The 24,845-nt window shown below is 42.8% G+C and overlaps 1 protein-coding gene across 6 annotated transcripts in view; it reads left to right on the forward strand.

Moving 5' to 3' along the window:
- DENND5B (DENN domain containing 5B) overlaps window positions 1-24,845 on the forward strand; it is a 115,434-nt gene that overhangs the window by 22,084 nt on the left and 68,505 nt on the right. For 3 of the 6 annotated variants that reach the window (XM_059815913.1, XM_059815915.1, XM_059815916.1), the window contains exon 2: window positions 24,482-24,547. The exons of the other annotated variants lie outside the window; for them this stretch is intronic. In XM_059815913.1, the coding sequence (XP_059671896.1) occupies window positions 24,482-24,547 (66 nt within the window). The remainder of the gene's footprint in view (window positions 1-24,481; window positions 24,548-24,845) is intronic. 6 annotated transcript variants of the gene reach the window in all.

The following is a 24,845-nucleotide window of genomic DNA, read 5'->3' on the forward strand; positions in this document are numbered from 1 at the left end:
TGTTTTGCTGTCTCCTATGTACCCAGAGTTCTTCTCTTCATGAACATGCCCATGTGAAATAATTCAGGTGATACCTGTATAATTTTGTTCAGTTTGTTTGATGGATGGAATTTATCCCCATCACTGTATTACAGTTCTATTGCAACCTTATTTTGGAAAGTGGTTTAGTCAGTTGGTGGGGGGTACTCATAGCTTGTTGAGACATGATGATAATCTCAGAAGTAAGAGAGGAGGATGTAGCTGTTTGGATTGCTTGCTTGAGGCTGCCAGATTGACTTTCTGAAGACTGTACCAGTGCAGGCAGAACTGGCATTTTTTAAGAATATGCTTACTGCTCTTTTACACAATATTAGGAAACTCTTCCAGCTCCGGAAGGTGATGTGCCCCTCCAGTAGTCCAAGAAGCTGCAACAGCAGTGTGTGCATTGCCCCTGAAAAGGAGCCAGTGCACCCTGCCATTTTGGAAACCTCTCTCAAATGGTACAGCAGCTTCTCAGTGCATGGTTACTCAGGCTCAACAAGCCATGGTCCTTCAAACAGAGGCAAGAATATGGAGAAATAAAATATTAAGCAAATTGAAGTTCAATGTAATCACTGCGAAAATCAAAACTGCCCTGCTAATTAGCACAAAACCAGTTAAAACAAAGTAATGGACTCATCAATATGGATTTCATTCATTTGCAAATGATTCCATCAATACTTTGCTCCTTGACGTGTTCATTTTATCCAGTTCACTTGCTACGTACATGTTATTTCTCACCAGACAGTCTCAGCCCTCCATAGGAGACAACTGGCTATGGCAAGACCCAGTTTAACAGCGTGTTTGCTCACTGCAGGTCTGCCAGTGAAGTATACAGATAGGTTTTTATAGGCCTCAGGTTTGGGCTTGCCTCCAGAAAATTCCTGGGAGACCCCCCAGAATCCTTCTAGTGAGAGCAAAAAAGAGCTTCTAGGTCCCATTTTAATTCATGTTTTTATGTTGTGGTTGGCTGAGGGTTCAGCAGATCTGCACCTCTGAGGACCTGGGAAGCAGTGGCACAGGGTGACAGAAGAGGTTTGGGGTGCTCCCCTCCAGAGTCCTGCGCTCAGGCTGCATGCTCTTCCCTGCTGTTCCCTTCTCCCCACTCCTTTCTAAACAGTATCCCTGCCGTGTCCCTCAACAGAAGTAGTGATACTAAAACCTTGTCGTCTTATGAGAATTGATGCACAGCATCTGTAGGATCGAGGAAGGAGAAAGTCATCTTGCTAAAACTCTCCTCACAAAGGGGATGTGAAGTACTTTGGCTATTTAGGGAAAGCTTAAGGTCCCACTGTTTCTTGTGGTTGCCTACAACAAATCTGTCATGGAAGAAAAGGGGGGGGGGGAATCTTTTTGAAAGTTGTGTGAGCACCTGGCACGGGTAGGACTGGATGCTGTGTGTCTTCTGAGTAGCTGTTCCTGGACTAATCATCGTTGATGAGATCAAATATCCTTATGGTATAAACCAGAAGTTGATGTATCTTTCTGATGTCATCCTGTAGTTCATATTCCAAGGTCCTACCACAGCTTTGGTTTACAAGGACAAACCTTTCGATAGTATTGCAAGGCCAGTAGCAGCTCTAAGGGGCTGTGTGAAGGAGTACATTCTCCTAGGGCAGAACACGGGTCACTGCTTTGCTGTGTTTTGGAGAGCTGCAGTACCTGGCTGAATAAAAAGTTTTTGCAGGTTGCATAAACTATTTGGTACAGCATGGCACAAGGTAATGCAGCACATAGTGGAATATTAATGTAGAACTTAAAATCTTGCTTTAAAAACTTGGTAAACTTTAATTACAACAAGCATGGTTTAGACACCTCATTAAAATGTTAGAACTTGCTGTTCAGTGTGTGAGTTCAAGCAGGAGAAGATTATACTGAAATATGCATGCAAACAGGATTTCCCCTGCCTTTCTTCTCCTTCAGAAAAGTAGGGAGGAAGCATCAGAAAGTAAAGTATGACATTAGTAGTCCCAGTTGCAGGACTCTGCATGGGCTTAAGTCACTAGGTTCATATCCATGAAACAGCTTGCCCCAGGAAGTAAACAGCAATTGTTCATCACCACCTTCTTGATGGGGCCCATAAATCCCTCTGGCCCAATGAAAGCTGCAGAGCACAAGAGGAACTTTGATTCTGCAATGCAGGTACAAGGTTCAGCATGAGATTGAGGAAGTCCCTGTCCACACTGCCAGGATTTGTCCCGATACTTTATCCAGCTGAGGATCAGTCAAGTGTTTCACTCAACAACATTGAGCTTATCTCTGTCAGATGAGTGGTGTCACCAGGGAACTATGGAGTTACTGTCACCTTACGGATCTTGTCTGTGGTCATTTTACAAGCTTCTTGGCTTAGCCAGGCATGACACTTTTCCTTTACTAACGTGTTGTCAATGGCATGGCACCATTTGAAGTAATGCATAATACTTAATGTAGGCTCTGAAGGACTGTATGTAGTGATTGACTTGGCAATGCTTTGGAGTACCCCATTTGCAGGTCGGTGGTCCATGTCTCTGATATGGATAACTCAGGCACTGTTGCATACATCACTAAGAGCGCCTTTTGTTCTTGGTTGCAGCAATTATGGTTCAGTAAAGCTGGTAGTTCTCTTCATTTGATCCTTTATTTAAAAATAATGAGTACATTAAAAAAAAAAAATATCCCTAGCTCATTGTAGGGATGACTATTCCAAAGTAGTGAAGAGCCTCGGGCTCTTCAGGTTCAGGCTTCTCTCACTGTAGTAGTTGTCTTGGTATAAATTATAAATGCATTCATGTTGAATAGCAGGGTGTTATTGGACTGCCTAGCAGTAGCGTGTGTGTGTGAGAGATTGGGAGGGAGGGCAGAAGTGATCAGTATCCTCCTAAGAGGAGGTCACTGGCTACACATTTGGAAACCTCCCGATTTCTGCTTCATAAGCCACCTTTTGATAAGGTAGCTATGGGAATCTCCTTTCAAAAAGAGGTAATTTAAATATTTTTCATCATCCTACATTTCAGGTTGGTTTTCATGTATTTCATTCTCCTTTTCCTTTCTTCTGTGTCGTAACAGTTTTCTTTTGCAAGTTTGCGGTCTCAAATGCTAGAGAGAATGTCTGTCTTTTTATTGTCATTTTTTGAATCAGTGCACATTAAAATCTTTCTTCCTTTAAATAAAAATTTCCACTGTTCAGAAATTTAGAACTTCTTTTGCCTGTGAAACCAGAGACAGTCTCCCTGAACTATTTAAAGCTGTTGCTGCTTGCTTCTTTTTCCCCATATCCTCCCCATCCTCCAGGTGTCTTTTTGACAGAAGAGACTGAAACCATCTCTGAGGCACTGCTAGCCTACCATGGAATGCACTGGAGCTTGTGGAGACTTTTATATCATAATTAACTTGTAGATGTTTAATATGAAAATTTTCTATGTGGATCTGAATGTAGCATCACTTACTGTTTGTAAATAAAACCAGGACAGGGCTTTGCAATAATAATGAGATTTGATAGTCAAAAGAAATGTGAAAATCTGAAACAGAGATGTCTGAGGTCCTTTTGTGGCACTCGTAGCAAAGTAAATCGACTCAGCTGCACAGGTGCTTAGAACAACAATGGAGATAGGAAATAAAAAAACGTTGATTTCTCTCTTAAAATAAAGTTAAAATTAACTACAAGCACAGCTTGTGGTGCCTACTTCTAGCCAGTATGGACCTTCTTGGTAGACCCCTTGTAATCTCCTCCTGACAACAGTCCAGCAGTAAAGGCTGCTGGCTCTGGGTTAGATGTTAAGAGCTTGAAGTGGCACGAGCCTATGTTTCTCGTAGTTTGGTTTCTGTAACGCTACAAAGCATTTTTGGTTTCTCTAATGCTACAGAGATCATATTTCTGAAGCTCTGATAGCTCTGAGGCAATTAGGGGTGACCAACATTATACAGAGTGCAGAACTACTGGGGTGTTTTCCACATTGCTTACCACATCAGCTGTACTTTTGTAGGGACCTGTGGGGTCCCAAGCACTCCTGAAAAATCTGATTACTACAGGAAAAGCAGATAGTGGCCCATGGGGACAAAGCCTCAGTGTTAGTTAAAAGTGAATGTGTGTAAGACAGACCGGAGAGCATGTTTGAGTAGTAGCAATAGATAGAAAATCATAAACGGGACAGCAAAATGGTAATGATTAAAGTTATAAGAAAAAGAATATGGATGTGTCTGATCCTTGCTAAATACTTGACAAGTGATGCTAAGGCAGCTTGGAGAACAGAGTATTCATCTCTTCCTGCCTCCTCCCCAGCTGGAGCCTGGGGAGCGGGGACACAGATGAGAAATTAAGCAGAAGATTGCAACCACTTTAAGGGCAGCAAATCCCATTCCCTAAAATGATGATTACTGAAGCTTCATTTTATATTTTGCTTCATCTCTAGTGTGGCCTCGCAGAGATCCCATAATTTTTGTAACTGCTTGAATGAAATATTTCAACACTCCTTCTGAATTAAGGCAGCAAATTGTATAGATAACAACTACCAAAAGATTATTTACTTTTTCTTTAGATTGTGGATATAGTAATTGCTTAAAAGTTATCATAGTCACTAATTTATAAAAAAGGGATGTTATGCTTTCCTGTTATGTACAGGCCTGTCCCTTTTAACTAAAGCAACATGAACATGTCCCTGTCTTTTTTTTGTACAGTTTATTGTAGTACATTGTTTTAAAAAGCTGTTACTGAATAATTTAACATGTCTCCAAATATGCTTTCAGATGAGTCTTATTGCTAATGCTTTAGGGTATATGTTATCTTGATGTTCTTTAGGAGAAATGTGTAAGTCCATAGGTACAGGGTGCCTAGGTACACCTTCTTGATCCATAATTTTTTTATTTCACTTGCTCCTGAGTGCTTCCTTTGACATCCCTAGTCTACTTGGGCTATGTATTTCATTGGCTTTGTTCCTGTGACTGGATTTCTTTTAAGATAACTGACTTGTGTTTGTTCATATTTCTTGAAAGAAAGATGATGAGACAGAATGGAGTCATTTTATACTTTGAAGGATTAAGTAAAATTTCAGATATTACATTTACTGGTTTGGGTGAATGTTGCCGTGAAGTTGTCGTGTTATTGGGGACCGTCGCTGTTCATCCAATCGTCTTGCTGTGGTTCGTTAAACAAAATGACAGCTACAGGAAACGTATGGTTTCAGTTTTGGTGGCACAGTGTGTTAAGCAATTTACAATTTGTGTTCTTAACCTGTTTATTGAGCCCAATTTTTAGTAACCTCTGTCAGTAGGGTTTGTTTGTTCTAGGGTGGCTAGTGTCAGGCTTCCCCTTGCCAATTTATTGGCGGGGCACCGCGTCTGTTTACAGCACAGATGTCTGTCTCCTACAATACAGTCATACAGTTCCCATTCAAATTGAGCTTTTTTTTAGAGCCATTTGAATGTTTTTAATATTCAAGCCCACTGCAGTCTCATAACTTAACCTACCAGCTGAAGTGCAGGCTTTTAAATGAGACTCTTCACTGCTGTTCCTATGGTTACACTGGAACAGAAACCTGCTAAATAGGAGCCAGAAGGGCACAGAAAATCTTCTAGTAACAGTTGCTATCATTATTGCAACTTTACATTTTCCAATTTATTCTTTCATTTTCTTTGCAGTCTTTTCTCTTAAAGTGGAACATACCTTTCTGAGGATTAGTGACTGCTACTGCTGGAAAACAGTAGCTAGAAGATGATGGAGACAGAATCCCAGGTTTTTGTTCTGCTTGCAAGTGGATTTATTCCCCCCCCCTTCTATCAGAATTAACTTAAATTGCAAAGTGCTCTTTATGTGCAATTCTAAGAGATAGTTCCTGGGTTAGCTGTAGGTGACTTGCATGCAAACTACAAACCAGCGTCAATGTACTCCCACCATCTGATAGGAAGACATAATAAGTGGTGCATTAACTGCTATTGTGGGGAAATAATACATATTTAAAGCAAACAACCAGCAGTTCCTTGAGCGCTGGAACAAATGGAGCCCAGGTCTCCTGTGGATTTGCCTTGTGCATGATTGATTTTTACCATCTGAGAATGAGCAAGAGCCTTTCCTCGCAGCTGGGCATTTTGTGGTGTTTCCCTAACGTTGCATCTCTGGGGGGGGGGGGAAGTGCACATGGCAGTGCTGGTGGGACCTATGGTGTCCTCCTCCCTCTCTCATCCCTACCCTACACCCACCTTTGGGTTGGAGCAGAGGGGTGTCCCCACTTACTCAGTTTCACCGTCTACTTTTGCTAGCAGAAGAGCGTATCGGGTCACCACTGCAGTATCCAGGTGCTCATCCCTGGGGCTCCCTGGAGAGGTCTGTGGGGAGGTTAGGGCACCGGGCTGCTCTTGCCTGGAGGTTGGAGAGGACACAGCAGGGCCTGGGTGGCCGCCGGAGGAGTGCACGAGAGAAGATGCTTGGCAGCAAGCAATGGGACTGCCCCGTGTCCCTCTTGACCCTCCCTGTATTAGTGAGAAGCTGGGACAGCCCCTCTCCCTCTCTCCAGGGTGGCACCAAGCAGGCGGCCAGCTGCTCCTGTGGTACCTGCCTGCTGTGGGTCTGCCTTGAGCTGCCTCTCTCCTTCCTCTTCCCTAGCTTTCCTTGGGCAGCAGATTGAGATGTTGCTTCTGTTATCTCACTAATGCTGGTGAATGCAGAGTTTCCACTGGCGAGCAGGGTGAACAGTAGCTGTGGGAAGGCATGTTGTCTGCTTGGGAATTGACCTCTTGGGGCTCGTTCTGGTTCCTGTTTGAAAGCATTGCCCTTGTGAAAACATCCTCAAGCCCTGTGGCATGTGAGCAGGCTGAAGTCAGCTTTTGTACTGCAAAAAGCCCAGGGTAATTAGGCATCTATACAAATAACACTTGAGGATACATTAAAACAGAAGAACATTTATTCTAGCCGCTTTCTGAATATGTGAGTTGGCCTTGCTTTTTAGATTATTGTAAAGAATGGATAGAAGATCATTGTAAAAGAGGAGCAAAGAAAATCAGATCATAATCACATAATGCAAGCCTTCTTTCTCTTTGATAACACTGTTTGTGACTCAAGTCATGTGCAATTTGTAAGAGTTGTCAAACCGAAGAAAAAATTAGAGTAAAAAAATACAGAGTTGTAACAGAGGTGGTTTGGGAGGGACTGAAGGGAAAGTGGCAGGACTACAAATTGTGAATTAGGGGTCTGCTTCCTGCTCAGAATAATTTCAAGCTGTATTGTATAGTATGGTGTCTGATGGAGCAATCCTTGCTTGTATATCGCTGGTAAAGTTGTCAATAATACCTGGGGCCAGTGGGGTTAGAAATAGCAATAAACTATGGTGGCATGGGAGGGGGAAGCAGCAAAGCAACCAATGTGGCAAAATACACGTGTTTTTTCAATCATGCATTGTGATGAATTACGTACTTTTGGTGGTGGACTCTGCCCTTTGATTAAGTGGCTCGGCTCTGACCTGACCTGTGGATGCTACCTGGGGGTCAGGGATGCTCTCACCCCCTGTCCTGATGCTGCCAGGGAGGCAGCCTGGCTGCGTCCTGCCATGCACTGCCTGGGAGTGGCCACCTCCTCAGCACCACGCTGTTCTCTCCAGGATATCCAGAGGATAGAGTTTGGCACGGTGGCGGTGCTCCAGTGTCCTTGTTTCTGGTATAGCAACTCTGAAGAAAGGGAATGTCTTGTCTCTGTCACTTGACCTGAAATCTTCTCTATTGAGCTTGAAGTAAACATAAAAGTTGTTTGGTTTTGTCTTTTAAATTAAAAAAATCAGAAGATTGAAATGTGGACAACACAGTTGCGAAGTTGAGAAAAACAGGTGAACAGGGATGAAAGGAAAGGTAGACCTATCGTTTCTTGGACTACCTTCTGCCAGCCAAATTGCTGGCTGTCCCTCCCTGCTTTGAAGACCCTTATGTCCCTCTAACACCCCTGATCTCCCCAGGAGCCAGTCAGCTGTGTGCTGGTCTGGTGCCTGGGTAAGCCTTATGTGCCAGAGAGCTGATGGCAAATCGCTAGAATTTTCCATATGAACCTTATAAATTTATATGGGGTGTAACTGTGATCAGTGCACCTTGCACACTATGACGTTTCACTTGAGACCAGCAATGATGGTAGTCAAGTCTCTTGGGGTGACTTGTGCAACTTAGTCATAGGGAGTAGCGTAGGGAAGTGATTAACAGAAATTCATTTGACTGACCGTTCTCTGAGGAATGATGGAATGACAAACGCACTGCTTGTCCTGTGCTGGATCTGAGATTTCCGCTAAGCTTCATCTGTAATAATATTTTAGCGGAGGTGAATTTCCAGTGCTGGTGCAGTAAATAACTCTGCCATGGTAAATTTACTGAACGATTTAGTGAGGGTTGCTGACTGCTAAGAGACTAGCCTTTCTCCCCAGTCTGCTACTTTCAGGGAAGTGAAATTATCATTCCAGAAGCTAGTGGTTTATTGGTGTTCATCTTGAAATGCTTAAAATCTCCTTCAATCTTTGATACGATTATCTTTATGTAAACACAGTAAATCTTGGAGATAAAATGGGGAACTTCAGAAAAGCTGTGAACTGCATGAATAAGATCTGAATTTAAAATTAGTAACACTTCTGTGTTGTCATAGACATAGAAAAGTTCACTTTGTACTTCCCCCTCCCCTTCTGTGTCCATATTTGTCTTTTAACAAAGTTTCTTTTTTTCTTCTCGGCATCATCAGTAAGACTGGTTTTTTCTTTTCCCTATGTGTAAAAGCTGTCTATTGAACAGCCAACGAGGGAAAGGTGTTTAGACTGTGACCTGAGGCTGGTTTCTGCATGGCCAGGTCATTCTGCAGCGAGTTCCCCAAACAACTTTAAATGCAAAGTTCCTTTTGGTCTACAACTAGACACCTAGAGCTAGTGAGAAATATCAATTCTTTCTGTTTTCCTGCCGGGCAAGATTTAAGTCTAAGACAAGCCCGCAAAGAGTTTAGTGAAATTCCTTCTTCTGGCAGGATTTTGATGGGAGTTGCTTGTGGGGATGATGAAGTAGCAGCTAGTAGCTCTGGGAACCTTGTTGTGATACTGAGAGCACTACTCTGCCCTGCGAAGGGTGACATGCTTTCTTCCTCTGCAGGTACCCAGATAATTGGAAGATACTGTTTATTGCCAAAGATAGCTGCCAAAGTCCTTGATGCATGGGTTTTATTTGTTCTTAATAAAGTGGAGAAAGGTGCTACCTTCTCAGTCAAGGTGCTACAGTTGCCCTCGAACGTGGGTGCCGTACCTGAGTGGAAAGGAGGGACATACCTTTTAAAAAGAGTAGGGTGCAAGAAAATAGATTGATTAAGTTTCATGTTTGACTCATTTACAGTTAGTTTATGTGAGACAGGAGTTCCGTAGCCACTAATAAACTAAGAAGAAAGGTTAATTGATGCATTTCCTTTTCACTCTTTCAAAGACACCATTACTTTTCCCCTACCACAGCCCTCCTTTCAGTAGTTTTGAACAGAACAAACTGAAGAGATGAATTTTTTCTTCCCTTGCTCTCTCTGGTGTTCAGGAACATATGGGACCCAAATCCTGTTAACAGGAAAAAAGATTTTTTTTTTTTTTTTTTAATGGACTTTATAATTAAGGTGGCATATTGCTCTGTTGGAGTATTGTAGGTGGCATATGTAGTAAGCCTTAAAGAAGGAGTATCTTTCTTTAGTTGCCTTAAGTTGCCGGGATCTCCTTTGTTGGCTAGATACATCACTTGGGAGATACCACCCAGAGCCTTTTCCACAGCTGTCTGGGTGCCAGTCCCTGCTCTCACGCTGTTATTTAAGGGCTGGTTAGGAGGATCCCCATGCACATGAAGCTGGATGGGGAGCAGACCCCAGGAGTGTTCATGCATTGACTGAAAATCCAGGCCACTGGGTTACATTTGAGATCCTTCTTGCATGTCTCCTTCCAACGTACTAATGGTGCACTTCCTTTCTGTGGAGTAAGCCATTTTTGGTTGGTATCGCCTCTTCAGGGAGGTGGGAGAGGGAAGTTTAGACCTAGTCTCTCCCTACTCCAGCAAGCAAAAAACCCCCCAATTTAACAGATCTTTCATGCTTGAAGGCAAGTGTTCTACCTCTTATGCCATGTTAAAAGCAGACCCTTGCTATTCCCTTAGAAAGAAGCGATAGCTGCATTTTGTGAGGATACTATACTTGTAAAACACTTGAAGCTTGCTTGCTGGATCAGGCCATGCAGGGACTGGAAGCCAGGCGAAGTGGTGCCTGAACTGTAGCTGACATGGGCAGGGGCTGTGTCTCTGGCAGCTGAGGGAGGAAATATGATGGGAAGGAGCATCCTGCACAGCTGGATGTGCCCAAGGAATTTTCAGGCCAAGGAGGAGTTACTTAATGAGTCCATAAACCCCCAATCAGTGAGAAGCCAACCCTGCAAGTGCCAAAAGCCAGATTTTTCATATATATAGAAGAAAAATCCTATGATGCTGTATCCACTTTTGGATATGGGTTTAAAGTTTTTCAAAGACCAGAGAGCTCAGCAATGTTACTTTTCTATTAAATCCATTTTGTAAGAGCCTGAATAATACCAGCCTTGCTGATGATAAGTTTGTGAAAGCAGTTCACATGCAAGTGTTGCCTCTGTGCATGTGCTGCCTCTGGGAAGACGATGGATTCTGTAATTCATGTCAAGAGATCTGTGCGTCATTCTGCAAACAGAGGTGATGCTTCAGATCACATCAATAGATCACTCCTGAGGAGGAAACCTTCCAAACAGGATATCCTCTGCATCTTAAAAACAAGCATCACAGCTAAATCTGCTATACAGGTACTTACTGATGGCATGCTGATAAGTGCATCTAACTTTAGAAACTTTTGTACTTTTGTAGATGCTCTTTAGAGCATCTCTGAGGTTGGTGCATATCTTTTACATGTGGAGAGCCAGAACATAGTAGCCCAAGGTGCTCCCCAAGGAGGGAAACGAGGAAGTGATGACAGGAATCTCCCTTCAGATTACACCAACAAACAAAAGGCCTACCCTTAATCTCTTGCTATTCAGGCAGCTTCTGCAGCTACACATAATGCAGATTTAGCCGAACCAGAGAATGAGGGAAAGAGGAAGATATAAGCACCTTGTCAAAAAATAACTCAGTTGTTTATCTTCAGATTGAATCTTTCTCAACTCTTCCTTCTTTCCCTATTTCCCCATCTCTAAACCAAGAGCAGCAATCATCTAAATAAGTCTTTATTTATACTGCTTCTCTCAATCTTGATGCATTGTAATTTCAGTTATGTTCTGTGGACTAAATATATTCATTCTTAATGGCTTTGCACCTAAAGACTGTCTGTCCTTAAATATATACCAGAATGACTTTAGAAAACATGTTGAGTTTTCCTTTGGCAGCAGCCTGGAGATACCCGTGTGCTTGATAAGCTTTATAGTGTTGTCCAATACCATACTAAAAGCATCTTAAGTTAGGTGGATAAAGGCAGATTGATTCCAGTCTTTCAGCATAGGAGAAAATCAGACTAGGAGGAAAAAGTAGTAGTGAGAACAAGGCCTGCTGCTGCCTTAAGGGGGTTGGGGGGGATAGGGGGCTTATGGAGGCTGGAGGCTTCTCCCTCCCTAGAGCTGGAGGAAAAGGAGATGGGGGAAAAATATGCTCCAAGTGAAGTATGCACTGACTGTCTCTCTGGCTCTGAAGATAGCCTGAGGGCATTCTGCTTGTAATCTTCTTCCCCCTCCCAATCCTTTCTTTTTAAAACTCTAGTTCTTACCTGTGCTGGGGGGCGGTTCACTTCACACAAAGCTTATGCTTCCCCCATGGCTTATTTGAGCCCAAGCAATGGGGCCTGACCAAGTTGCAACTCGCACCTTCAGAGCCAGGTTGGCATTGCTGGCTTTTAGGATTTGCTCTGTCCTTCTGTCTCACGCTGGGCTAATTTAGCCTCATCTTGGTAAACAAGAAAAGGGTCCTTATTCAACAGATTTGAGCTGGAGTGACTGCAGCTGTCGTCTGGCCTGTGTGCAAACCAATTTTGTTCATTCCCTTGCCTGGCAGGAAGCCTGCACCAGAATTGTGTCGGGACTAATCAGCATTAAACCGATGTCAGGAGGGTTGCGGCAGGCTGCCCTGTAGCAAGGCAAGAGCAACAAGGCTCTTCAGGAGGGATTAGCACTAAGTCCTGCCCGGGATGCAGCTGTGCAAGGAAAGACACTGAAACTGTACGGAGTATTTTTCGTGGGCCTTGTTGTTGTGAAAGTCCCTAGCCAACTGCCAAAAAAGTGACTTCGCAGTGAGAAATTGGCATGATTTGCTGTTTGTGACCATAAATACGCAAGCGGAAGGTGCAGTGTCCATGGAGCTGTAATATCCAGGAGATACAGGTGGTGCCTTTGAGCATGCTGGGCTTTCTTCTCCTGGAGGGGCAAGGCAGGGGGGAATGAATAAGTTCAGTGTGTAGTCTCCAGCCAAAAGATGATGTTAGTGATGCTGCTGCTAGTCTTATGTTATACTGTAATAGATGTGTTAGTGCTAAACAACATGAAGGCTGTGAGGTGGAAATATTTCTGAGAGAAGACCTGAGGCTTGGCAAGGGGATGATTCATAGCTCTAATGCTTCACAGTCTCTGTTTTCCTGCCTGGTATTTACACTGCAGGTTCAGGAGTGCCTCCTGGTTTGCACTGAAAGCATCAAATCAGAGATATCCCAACTTACGCTTTTTTGCTCCAAAGATGCTGAAATGTTGGTGTCATACTTAGCTCTCCCCTCCCTACAGCTATTGAATTGTCTTTGCAGTTTTTAATCTCAAAAATTATTTGTCTCAATCCTGAGCAGTATGGTTTAGCTTTGAAGTCAACCCTGCTTTGAATGGGGGCTTGGACCTCCAGAGGTCCTTTCCAACCTGGTTATTCTGATCCCCCTGCTTTCACAGGTACATGTTTTGGATGATCCTATGCCTAAAATACTCTAGCTTCCTCTCTGACTCTGTTAGGGGTCCGTCTGTTTGTGTATCTGCTCAGCATTAGTCATCCCTTCTCTGACAGTAGCTATAACAGTTCATTGTATAACCACATAAAATTGCTATGCCCTTGTATTATCCACAGGAGGCACAGCCATGCTCTAAATGCCTTTTAGGCCTCCTAAACCTCTAGGTAAATCTGCGTCTGCCTAAATTTAGATGTCAAAACTGTTTTCCTAGTACAAAGCTAAGTCCAAAGGATCTTTTGAACCATGTGTCTGCCACATGTTAAGCGTGTTTTTGTTGTTCAGGAAGCTCATTTAGGGGGACCAAGCAGACCTTCTGGTCTAAGATGCCCCAATTAATTGTAAGCTACCCGACATAAGAAATCCTCCTTCTTAGGGAAAAATCATTAGCAACAAACCTGTCTGAGATGAGTGAACAGAGACCCAGGAACAGAGCAGCTTTCTGAGCACTGTCATCACTAGAAAATTCACCAGGCCTCAAAAACCCAAATCTTTTGAAAAATTGGGATGCAGCTAGGCACTAACAGAAATGGATGGGCTTTCAAAGGAGCCTCCAATGCATATCGTTGAATAGTCACTAAAATGGTTGGTTCCCACATGTGTATGTGGAAAATATATATAAGCCCCTCCAACTCTCGTATCTCTGCTTTTTTTTTTTTTTGGTTGTTTTTTTTTTTTTATCTGGGTGGTGGTGTTTGGTTTTTTTTTTTTTTGCCAGTCCTGGGTGAGAGGTAACCTGGCTGGTGTGGGAGCTCTGCCCCCACTGCAGGCGGGCAGGGCAGGCGGGGAGGGCTGGGGAGGATCTCATTCCTCATCGCTCTCATCGTTCTCGCCTCCCGCACTGCAGGGCAAATGGGACTGTGCGTGCAAAGCACATCTCCTCTCGGGTTTCTCCTTTTCCTTTTTCCCAGTTATCTTCTGGCAGCATCTTACCTGCCATGTTCACGCTAATGATATGTCTTATTCTTTCCCTGACAAAAGCGATCGAAAATAGCTGTTTGAAAGAGCGAGGGCCAGTAACAGAAACTAGATTTGCTGTAACCCAAACCCCCTTTTATCTTCTATCCTTAAAGACTGGTATGTTTTCCTAAACAAATTACCACTTTTTCAGAGTCTCTGGATCTTCAAAAGCGGCTTTCCCAAATGCAGTGTTACACTTGGATTCTGGGGGCCTATTTTCATCATATGCAGCGTGCTCTGCTGACAGCCAGTGGCTTCAGGCTGTTACCCTGAATTTGCCACCTCTTGCCATTTCTAATGCAAGAGGTTGTTCTTTTTAATTCAAGGCATTTGACAAGTTTGAGCCCCCTCCCTGTGGGAGCGCAGATGGCAGCTAAAGGGATGCTGGAACAGTTTCACTCCTACCTTGGTGATGACAGACCAGGTTTCAGGAGACAGCGGCGAGGCTGTCTCTGCGAATGTGTTTGAACAGATCCCATGTCCCTGATAAACATGGAAGGGATTTGTTGCTCTCTGTGATGGCTAGTGCTGTGGTCTGAGTGCGTTGCTGCCTCTTCTGCCTCAGGGCATCTTGTGAGAAGCCTGGCTCTGGTTGGGAGGGAATTAATTCCTCTTGCAGGGAATTAATTATTCATCTTCGAGGAGAAGGGCTCTTCAGGAAAATTCGAGCTGCTGCAGCTCCTTTATCCATTTTCAGGACCATGTGTGGCTTTCAGGTTTTGTATGTGTACAGCTTGTGTAGACTGGGGGTTTAAAGAAAGGGACAGCTTGGACTTGAAATGTCCAGAGGTGCAGCAACTGCCAAATTCGTGATCTGACATGGGAGTTTGGCTTTCTGAATAATACTGGGGAAAAAAGCTGTGGTCAAAACCTTTTCTTCTGCTTAAAATTATATAATATTAAAAAAAAATAATACACACACATGCACATTTATGATTCTTGCTGTAGTGCACAACTATTGTATTGCCCAGCTTTCCTGTACTCTTTGTGAGCTCAATGGGCTGGTGTTTAGGAGTTCATTTTGTAGATGTGCAGCTTGTTTTTTCAGTTTTTGATGCATTGTGGGTTTTGTTGTACTTTGAATGTATTCCCTTGTTCTGGGTAGTAGTGTCAGTGTGTGCAGTCCTCATTCCTCCTGCTCTCCTTCACCTGCTATTTCCTACAGTTTTTGTACAGATGTGATGAACTGGATGGAGTGATGAATCCAGCTGGGGGGTGGAAAGCAACGCTTTCCCCTCTGTTCTTCATCCCTCCATCCCTCCCTCAGGTATCCTTCAGCTGGCTCAGCTCACCCGTGCGGTTCAGCATTGGAAACTACTGAGCTGCTGAACCAAAAGCTTGGATGCAGGGCTGGGAATAAGGAGAGGTGAGAGGAGGAGCCGGGAGCTGCTTGCGGTGCCTGAAGCATCGCTGCCGCTGCTGGGTGTCTGCAGCTTCATGGAGCACCTGCCCTGTGGGCTGCCAGCCTGCGGCTCACCAAAGGCCATGGGTAGATGAGTAGCAATGACCAAGTTACAACCTGGGAATTGTGTGGAGCTGAGGTGATGCAGGCTTGATGTTAAATGATTCATTGCAGCTTTTTTCTAGTGTAGCCACTGAGGTTAAAGCTGCAGGGGAACTTAGGCAATTTTCTCCCCCTCTTTTTCTGCTAATTGCAGGTGTAGATTGTTCTTAGAAGCCGCTGCAGAAGTTTTCTGTTGGGTACCTTTGAAAAACTTTGTGTTTGTCCTGTGATTGTTGCTGTAGCTTGCTTACTGAAGTATGATCACATAGGCTACAATCTTTCTCAAAAGAGCACAATTTCCAAAGTATTAAATAAAAGAAAGGTTAGGGAAAGGGAAAAGCTGACCTTCTGTCAGGACAGAACATGTATTGAAATAAGTGCTTTTGCTTCTACAGGTTGACACAAGGTTGTGATTAAACGCATTCTCAAAGCAAAAACTAGAAAGGCTTAGGAAACATAAGTTATTTTAGACAATGTTGATTGCATGGCTTCTTCAACATGCCCTGACAGTTCAGGGAGATGAAGCAATGCTTTCTTTTACCTAAGAAAGTGCAAACCTCTGTCAGAGAGTCCACCTGGATGACTATTGCAGGGTCATGTGCGTCTGTGTGTTATCATTTGGGTTGGGTGACCACACTTTGATCTAAACTGGAGAAGGAACTGTACCCTCACAGGACTTGGGTTTTGCCACTATTAAATCAGTTGCTCAAGATCTACCCCTGCAGACTGCATCAAAATCCATCATCTCTTTAGACATGGAAGACGCAATGGAGAGGTGGGAAGGTGATGCAGGATAGTGCCATTGGAGGATCGTTACAAGGGCATCTTCTACCCTCACTGCAAAGTGGGAAGTCTTGCTGACCTGAATGAAACAGGGTTCAGCACTAACCTGCAGCCTGAGCCAGCTTTGGAAAGCACCGGTGTAAGAAAAGGAGCAGGAAAGGTGAGGGAGATGCCTGGATAAACACACCAAAGAGTTCAGATCTTTGGGATAGGTGGCAAAAGGATGTTTCTTTGGGAAAGGATTAATTTGGGAAGGGGTTAACCAGAAGCACCACCAGAACTGGTACTGCAATAGTTTTGTACCTGATTTTAAAATACCTGTTTCCTCAGGCTGTTTATAAATTGATACGCTAATGTCACAAAATACAAATTCTGGTTGAAATTTCATATTTCTGTATTAAAATAAGTCACATTCACGCTGTCATATTTGTATAAACAGAGAATAAACCTTGCTGAATTCAAAGCCCAGGGTGGACTCCTACTTTAACAAGCGGCATTTTTCAGAGGGAGGAGGAGTGTATTTTTGAAGCTTTGTTGCTTTGGCTTATAAATAAGCTTCACTAGAAGTTTGAATGTTTTGTAATTCTTTCATGACCCTTGAATTTGCAGCTGTAGGATGTATGTGAGTGCTCAGATCCCTTTAATGTGGTGTACATACATACTCTTTTTGATTTCAAAGGGGAATTCTGTTTCCCACATGCATTGCCTGTTCTTGTGACAACTCTGAGACCAGCCTCGTTGGACTGATTCTCTGTATACGTGTAAAGCCCTTGAAATATTCATTATAGTCTGTGGTAATCTAATACTAGTGAATCATCTTACAGTCCTTTACAAGAAGGTGTTTTTTTCAGCCTGATAATAAAACTGCAGGCTTTATTTAAGCAAATATTCAGTAATACTTGTGCTCAGCTACCCTCTGCTTAGCTTATTGCGAAGTAAACTCCCAGCTATGTAACTGCTGATAGCTGCATCATTTATTGACACAAATATTTATAGTTTGGGTCTTTCCTCTTGTGTGTGCTTACTATGTAAGTATCCAAAATAATTTGCTTCCTTAATGTAAATATTTAATCCAACGCACACAGACCTGTTAACCTTTGCATTGAGGTGGTACCCATCAGGGATGCTTTTGGTAGATTTGCATGTTGCAGAATAAATCACCAGAAACCTGTCAAACCCTGAAGAGATATGCAAATGCCTGTGTCTTTAATCTGGCATGTGTGTATCCTGTCTGATTTGAGATGGGAATTCTAATCCCGTGGGAGCAATGCAGGAACTCCTGATGCTATAGCAGTGCTGTGAGGAATTACGAGCCAGCTGGTGTCCAGATTTGAGGTCTGTCTTAATTGTTGCTCGGGCCACTTTGTGGAGCTGGGAAGAGCCCCAGGTGCAGGGGACAGCTTTTGAACCTGTAATGGAGCATTCCTGCCAGTCCGTTCTCTTTGGGAGAGAGGGAGCATGCACATGTATGTGGTTGTGGATGCATTATATGTGTGCTTTCTCGTACATAGATTAATGCTCTTTAGTTGGCAGGCTTATGTGTTATATGGAACATGAGGGGGGACTGTTGAAAGCCATGCTTATGCACCATAAACGACTCCCTCCTGGCTTGATTTGAAGGAATAACAACTGCTTCCTCCATGCAAAATGATTATGCTCTTGTTTTCTGTAATGGGATGCTCAGATTTAGCTGTCCCACATTGTCGCACCAAGACACCATCGTTTTCAGGGTCGTGTTGCTATACCCATACATTTTGTTAATTCCATTTTCTTTTGCATGCACTTCCCTGTATTTATTAGACCTCCCAGACCTTAGTACACTCAAAGAAACTGTAGGTACTAAAGCGTGTTCAGCTATGGTGTGGTGCGTGCCTAATCCAGCCTTGATCTGCTCAGTGTGAAATACTCCGTTTCTAATGTGTGCTCAAACAGTTACTGAGGTCTCCAAAACAGCATGGTATTGCTCGCTCCATCATGTGAAGCATTCTATTTAACGCCACAAAATTCCCCTTCACGTGAAAGGAAAGGGTAAAATATCATAACATAACTCCTGTTGATTTTGCATGAGATGTTTGCAATGGCCAGGAGGGCTCTTGTGGCTGTTTGGGGTGGCTCTAAATGGTTTGTTTTGGAATTAGCCTCTCTGTAGTCGGTGACAACTTATGCTTATTTAAAAATGAGAGCCGCAATTACATGCCTTCTACCTATGTATTTTTAGTATGCCAATCAACCTGGGATCCAGGCACTAGAAGATTAGTGGATTAGAGGTGAAGAGGAAACATTTGCTTAAATGCCAGGTAATTTTAGGGTTATTTAGATCTTTGTTCTCTGCTGCTTCTACCTCTACTAGCAGGGCACTAAAATAGCAGGCAAAATATGCACTTGGGGTGAAAGTGGATTTCAATTTCTTACTCTCGTTTTTGTGCATCTCTCCAGCTCCTCTTTCAGAGTCCTGCTGGCTCTTTTCAACCCTGTTGCGGGCCAGGAAATGTGGCCTGTTCCCTTTTGTGGCTTTCCATGGTCTTTTTATATTTAGGGTCTAAAACCATCCCAAAAATGTTTAGTGTTTTTACATGTGTATCTACTACTCTTCAGAGGGCTTTTTGCTGGAGTAGCAGTGGAAGTTTGAGGGGAGAGGAAGTAAGACACTGGTTTTCGTTGCTGGGCTTTGGCAAAGGAAACACTTTTAAGATACAAAGCCCTTTGCACTGATCCTTTTTGCCTGTTTTGTGGGACTTTACCTGTGTTCTTTAAGAGATCTTGTTGATGACGGTGGAAGGTGTATCCTGGGGTTTAAGGCTGGGTTGTTGGGAGAGCAGGCAACCCCCAAACACACCGGAGATTAAATTTGATAGAAGCCTTTAAGTGGTGTTTTTGGGGTGCACAAAGGCTAGGAATACACCTGCAGAATTGCCTCTGTTTCCAGACATCCGTGGGAATGAGTGGGACAAGGGAAGAAGGGGTCTGAGGTGCATGGGCATTTGCAAGCTGAACCTAGAGACAGTTATTTTCCTGGTCTTCTCGATAGAGATCCACCTTTACAAAGATGCTTGGCACCTAATACTCTTCAAGGCATTAAGGGAAGCCAAAGGATTTAGTTTCTGGGCTCCCCTTTGTAGGGATCTGAACTAAATCTAGAAGCATGGTAGAAACACTGCTGTGCTTTCGGTTTCCCATCTGGAGTCTAGTTTGGATCCAGAAATTAGTATTGGTCCACGCCTTTGGATATGTATCGTGACATATTACTGTGGCATGGTGATTGAGTCCTGATTTCAGCTTTCTGTATTTTCAGTAGACTTGGAAATGGGCCACAAAATGGTCAGCAGTGAAAAAGCATAAATCTGTTTGTTTATGCTTTTGTCTGAAACGTACAGAGCTCTGCTGCAATGAAAAAAACTAAAGCTGTATCTAACTAGCCATGGCTTACTTAAGGTTTACTCAAGCACAGAGAATATTTTTCATGTGGCTTAGATGCGCAATTACTGTGCACTGATAGCTTCTTAATGATCCCTCGTGTAAACTCACTGGCAGCAGCCTGATCTTCAAAGTTTCTAACTGCAGGTGGTGTTGACCAAGACATGTAGGTTCTTGCAAAGATGTTTGTGGCAGAAGAGGTAATCTAACTGAATAGTTACAAGAATTGATCTTTCTTTCAATACAATGATATTTTTGCCTCTTAACAATGTTCTAACGTTTTTAGTTGACAAAATTCCATTGTTGTTTTTTCAAGAGCTAACAAGAACTGCATAATCCAGCATGTTGTGTAAACATCTTGTTCCTTCAGTGGCAGGTTTGCTCACAGTAGAAGCATTTGCAGCAATATGCTAATATCCAATTATTGTAGTACACCTGGGTTGAAGCATCCGAGAGCAATCTCCAAACTGAAATGGTTTCTTGGGTAGCTCTTAAGTGGAATTATCAGCTCTAAGGACCGATATGGCTGTGTGGGCAGTGGATTCCCATCTGCCTGCATCTTCATTCCTGCTCACCACTATTCTCTGGTAACTTCAAACCTTGCCTGAGGGTGCTTGTGACTTTTCGGTGTCTGGAAAGTGTTTGTCTTTTCTTTTTCTAAAATGATTCAGTTGTTGAAAACTGGTGGAAGACCGGCTCTTGAGACTGTCGTAAGGACAATTAGTTGTTGGCAGCAGCTTAAACAGCAGTTTCTCAAAAACCCCTAAACAAAATCAGTTTGTGCTACATAAGGGAGTGTTTCTACTTCATGCTGATGAAAGAGCTTTCTTTGCCAGACCCCCTTCCCATCAAAACCACATATAACTAAGTTTTCATAAAGCTTGGCAGCTGCACAGCTTTGACAGGCAAGTATTGCCTTGCTGTAACCCTTTGCTTGTAAAGGGCACACAAAAAAAGTAAATACAGTGAGGAGCTAATTCTGGGTCCACCGTCTCTAAATCCACCTCTTGCCTCACTGATAAAACCAGTCCTAAGCCTCGCAGGTGTGGGCTGGCTCGTGAAGGAGTGTGAAGAGGCAGTCCCTGCCCAGGGTGTTTTAAATTGTCAGCTTGAGTGCCACTGTTGGGTTGTGAATTGTGCTGTTTGAAGAAGAAAAATCTTCTTCAGAAACTGGGAATAGCTTCCTTCTGGAGAGTGCTGATGAATGTAGAAGACCAAGTTTCACAGGCTGGGTTCTGCATGGCTGATAAAAAAACCAACCATGAGTCCTTTGGATCCTTTTTGTGGCTCAGCACATCAAGGGACAGGTCTTGGGGACATCAGAAAGCAAGGGCTTCCTTTAAACCAGAAAAGTCTATTGCCCAGCGTAACAGTGCTAAGCCCGGGGAACCGAGGCCTCAAGCTTGTGCGAGACGGACAAAAAGAAAGTCGCCAAAAAGCAAAATCCCAAATCAGGCATAGCTGACTAGTCAAGCTGCAGGATGGGCATCTTTGTGCTCTGTTTATGTCAAAGTTGATTAGTGCTGAAAATGGTCCAGGCCAAATTAAGCTTCTTTCTTTTCTTGTACTGATTTGCAAACCAAGCTTAATGATGGTGGCAGAAGGTGTTATCAGTGAATTTATTCACACTCTGCTGATGTGTAAATGCAGCTTTGGTGGAACTGCTTCTAACTTCAAGTAATGGAACACCTGGAACTTGCTATCCTGATGAGTCAAGGGGGACTAATATAGGTGCATGATTTTACGTGCATGGTGGAGTGGTTTAAAAAAGTCTGTCTTAATACAGCCCATTTTAAAAGATAACTGGATGTACTGTAATTATAAAAATAATGAAAATAAAATTGCTTGTTCTTGTACTAAAAAAGTCCCAAAGCGAAATTTACTGAAAAATTCCCCTTTCTTTCCTGCATTCTTGCACACAAACCTAAACACTAATAGTCCAGGGATTTTTAGGATGACAAGTTCTGGTTGTTTGTGGGTTGTTGTTTGGTTTTTTTTTTCCCCTGTTTCTCATCTCCAGAAATATCAACTGTAATAAAGCAGATCTTAAGAACAAGACTCTTGTGCTACCTCTGTCCTAGGGAAGTAGAGAACAAAACCTGCTTTAAGATTAATTTGAATTGAAAATGTTTGTGTCTTTCCAAAACCAGTCTGAGAATGCAGCATCACGTTTTACCACAGAAAGCGAGTATATTTGAACTTGATCCTACCCTTGTAAATGAGTAGAAAGTACAAGTGTGAAAGGAGTTCTGTGCAAAAGGCGCGACTGGATACCTCATTCTGTGCTCAGTTGGCGGAGGGAGGTGAACATGTGAAACGGGTGTTGCGCTGAGCAGGAAGCCATCCCAACTTCACGCAGGATGTGATGGCATCTCAAAATGCTTTTTCTTCCTTGGCAGTTCGCCCAAGCCTGCAGGCAGGTGCCTCTTGCTCCAAGGAAGCATCCTGCAATAATAAAGAAAATATGCCACTTGCTGTATATAAACAGGATAGACCAAGGATCTCTGGGGCACGCTCTCCACATACTACCCAGCAGTGGATCAGGAACCCATGCTTGGAAAGGCAGCGTGGCAGCACTAACAGCACCTTGATTTCTATTTACACCTCTAGGCCCGAGGCGTAAATAATTCTCTATATTTATAAGTATAGGTCCAGTTTTATACCCACTCCGCTGTTTCCTGCTAATCCGTTCCAGCCTTTGGGGACAGACTCCAAGGTAATCATGTAGGAGCACTGTGCCTCCGGTACCTGTTTAATAAACTGCCCCCACCCCACTGCAAAAAATCACCCAAACTGACTTAACTTAAGCCACGACTTTTTGGATTTGACAAGATTATGATGCAATTTTATGTAAAAGGGAAGGTATAATTCATACTCGTTTGCTAGTGTAGTGGGATGTCTGTGGTCTGTTGGCAACTGGGACTGGGGCTATTTTAAGAAGCTGGCAGTGTTGGTGCTGTATAATGTTACTCCGTAGGCAGAGAGTAAGTTCTTTAATCAAGGTCAGAAGGAACGGATCATAGCAAACTAAATGGTTCATGTTAGTTTTTAGCCTTTTTCTCTTTATTTAGACTTGTGCAATAACTTAGGTGAACAAACCTTTTAAAAAGGATTGTTGAAATACTGAGCCTTTTCTAAGTGTAATTAGTTTGTGGCAATAATCATATTCTATTACATTGTGTTTGTATAAAGAATTAGGCTGAACAACAGTGTTCATAGCTCTGTATTTATCACTGTTGCCAATGATCTGTGATTTTGACTTCTTGTGCAGGAGTTTACGTAACTTCTGTGACTGTTTAGCTATATGATTGATGATGATAAATGGTCAAAATACTGAAATGGGTAGCAAAACCAGAACCTCTCCTGGTGCGTCAGGCTATGCATCCCTTCACGAGCTGTTACGTCTTTCCTTTTCACTCTTCCTATTGCAGAGGTGGTGGCTAAGTCCGTGGAAGCTCGGTGCCAAATTCCCTTTGAATGATCATGTTTAAAGGACGTTTGGGGAGAGCTGTGAGGGCAGAGTGGTGGAGAGGCTTGTACAGGCACTGTGGGTATGGGGCAGTTGCCAGCTTTGGCTCACTGCTGTCACCTGGGAGAGTTTGGAGTCCTGATTGTGGCAGAGATAATGCTTTTCTGGACCAAGGTATTAAATGAATGCTCTGACAATGTGTTCCCAGAAAATCAGGAGGCAATTGTTTGTTTTGTTTCCTTTAATTTAAATATTTATGCAACTTTTTAGCTCAAAGAGCTCAAAAGTAGAATGAAATAGCTTAAGACACCTGGAGTGAAAAACATTGTCCTGCAGACGTGACTATGGGTTATCTACAAGTCCTTCCTTAAGAAATGAGAAAATTATCCTAAAATACAAATTCAGATCTAAAAATCTTTATTGAAAGAGCTCCTGTGCCCTTTGCCAAGGGCTGCCTTCCCAGAAAATACAGCCTTGGCAGAATTATCTGGGTCCTCTGAACTGGTGCCTGGATTAACAGCTCAAGTAGGAGGTTGTGGTGGAAATACTCTGAATTTACATCTAGAAACTGAATGACCAGAGGTCAATGGTATTGCAGCTTTAATATACACTTCAGGTTTATAAAAATAGATTTAACTTGAGGAGGATTGTGTAATGCCTTTGCATAGCATACGAATGGGACTTTTTTGATGAAGGAATGCCATGGTGTTTGTGAAAACATTTTTTGTTTTTCTGCAGGAGATGAGCAAACCAGTTGGAAGAAACCTCAGTTAGACTTGCCAGCAGGAAGCTCTTCCATTACCAGTGCCTGTTGAGGTAGCTGTTACTGGAAGAGATTAAAATTGTTCATCCAAGTTATAAACATAGCTTATTTATTCAAATCTTTGTCTAAAACCACCTTATTATGAGACAGAAATGATGAATAGAATTATTGGGTAACTTTAGAAAGTCCTGAAAATGGCATGCAGTACAGCACTGAAGGTGTAATAACATGGCTAACAGTATTATACTAAAGAAAAACACCAGTTAAAGAACTGGTGGTTTTTTTCCCCTGAGTTTCACAGGCTCTGGAACGGCTCAATATATGAACAAAGCTGTCTTTCATAATAGGGAAGCTGTACAGCAGCATGCTGTTTGAAGTACTGAGAATTTAATCTTGTTACTAATTTTGACAAGTATTTCTACAATGTCCGTCAATGCGTTCAACACCTTTATAGTAATACAGTCGCAGAGGGTTTTACTTATCCCATGGATTTACCCTTTGGCAGTAGCGGGGGGAAGAGAGGTTGCAAGGCGGAGTGTTAATGTCTGCTTCACATTTTTCCCTTCCCCAGTACATTTGTATATCTTTTCATTTTGTTCATACTTGCTTTTTTTTATCTCTGTTTGTTATGTTGTGTAGTCTTGTACAAATGGCTAGAAGCAGATCTCCATGGCAAGAGCTCAGATACTGCAGACAAAACCTCAGGTAAAGAGGCGTTAAGGACAAAATAATCACCAGGCCCTCTCTCTCTATATTTTCTGTCTTCCAACTCCCCTTGAATCAAATTAAGGGTCAGGGTTTAAAAACAAAAACAAAAATCCTCAACTTTTTCTTTCTTTTACCTAATTTAAATCAATATCTGATCATTTTAGTCTTTTTCTTGAAGCTCTCTTGGCAGATGTGTTTCCCCTCTCCAAGGAAATGCCGCTAGTGGTGTCAGGTGTATTGGCGGATATAGAAATGGCTAGATCTTAGCGTGCTTGGTAAAGACTGAACAATACTT

The sequence above is a fragment of the Gavia stellata genome, chromosome 4 (genome assembly GCF_030936135.1).
Source record: "Gavia stellata isolate bGavSte3 chromosome 4, bGavSte3.hap2, whole genome shotgun sequence".
Taxonomy (NCBI): Eukaryota; Metazoa; Chordata; class Aves; order Gaviiformes; family Gaviidae; genus Gavia; species Gavia stellata.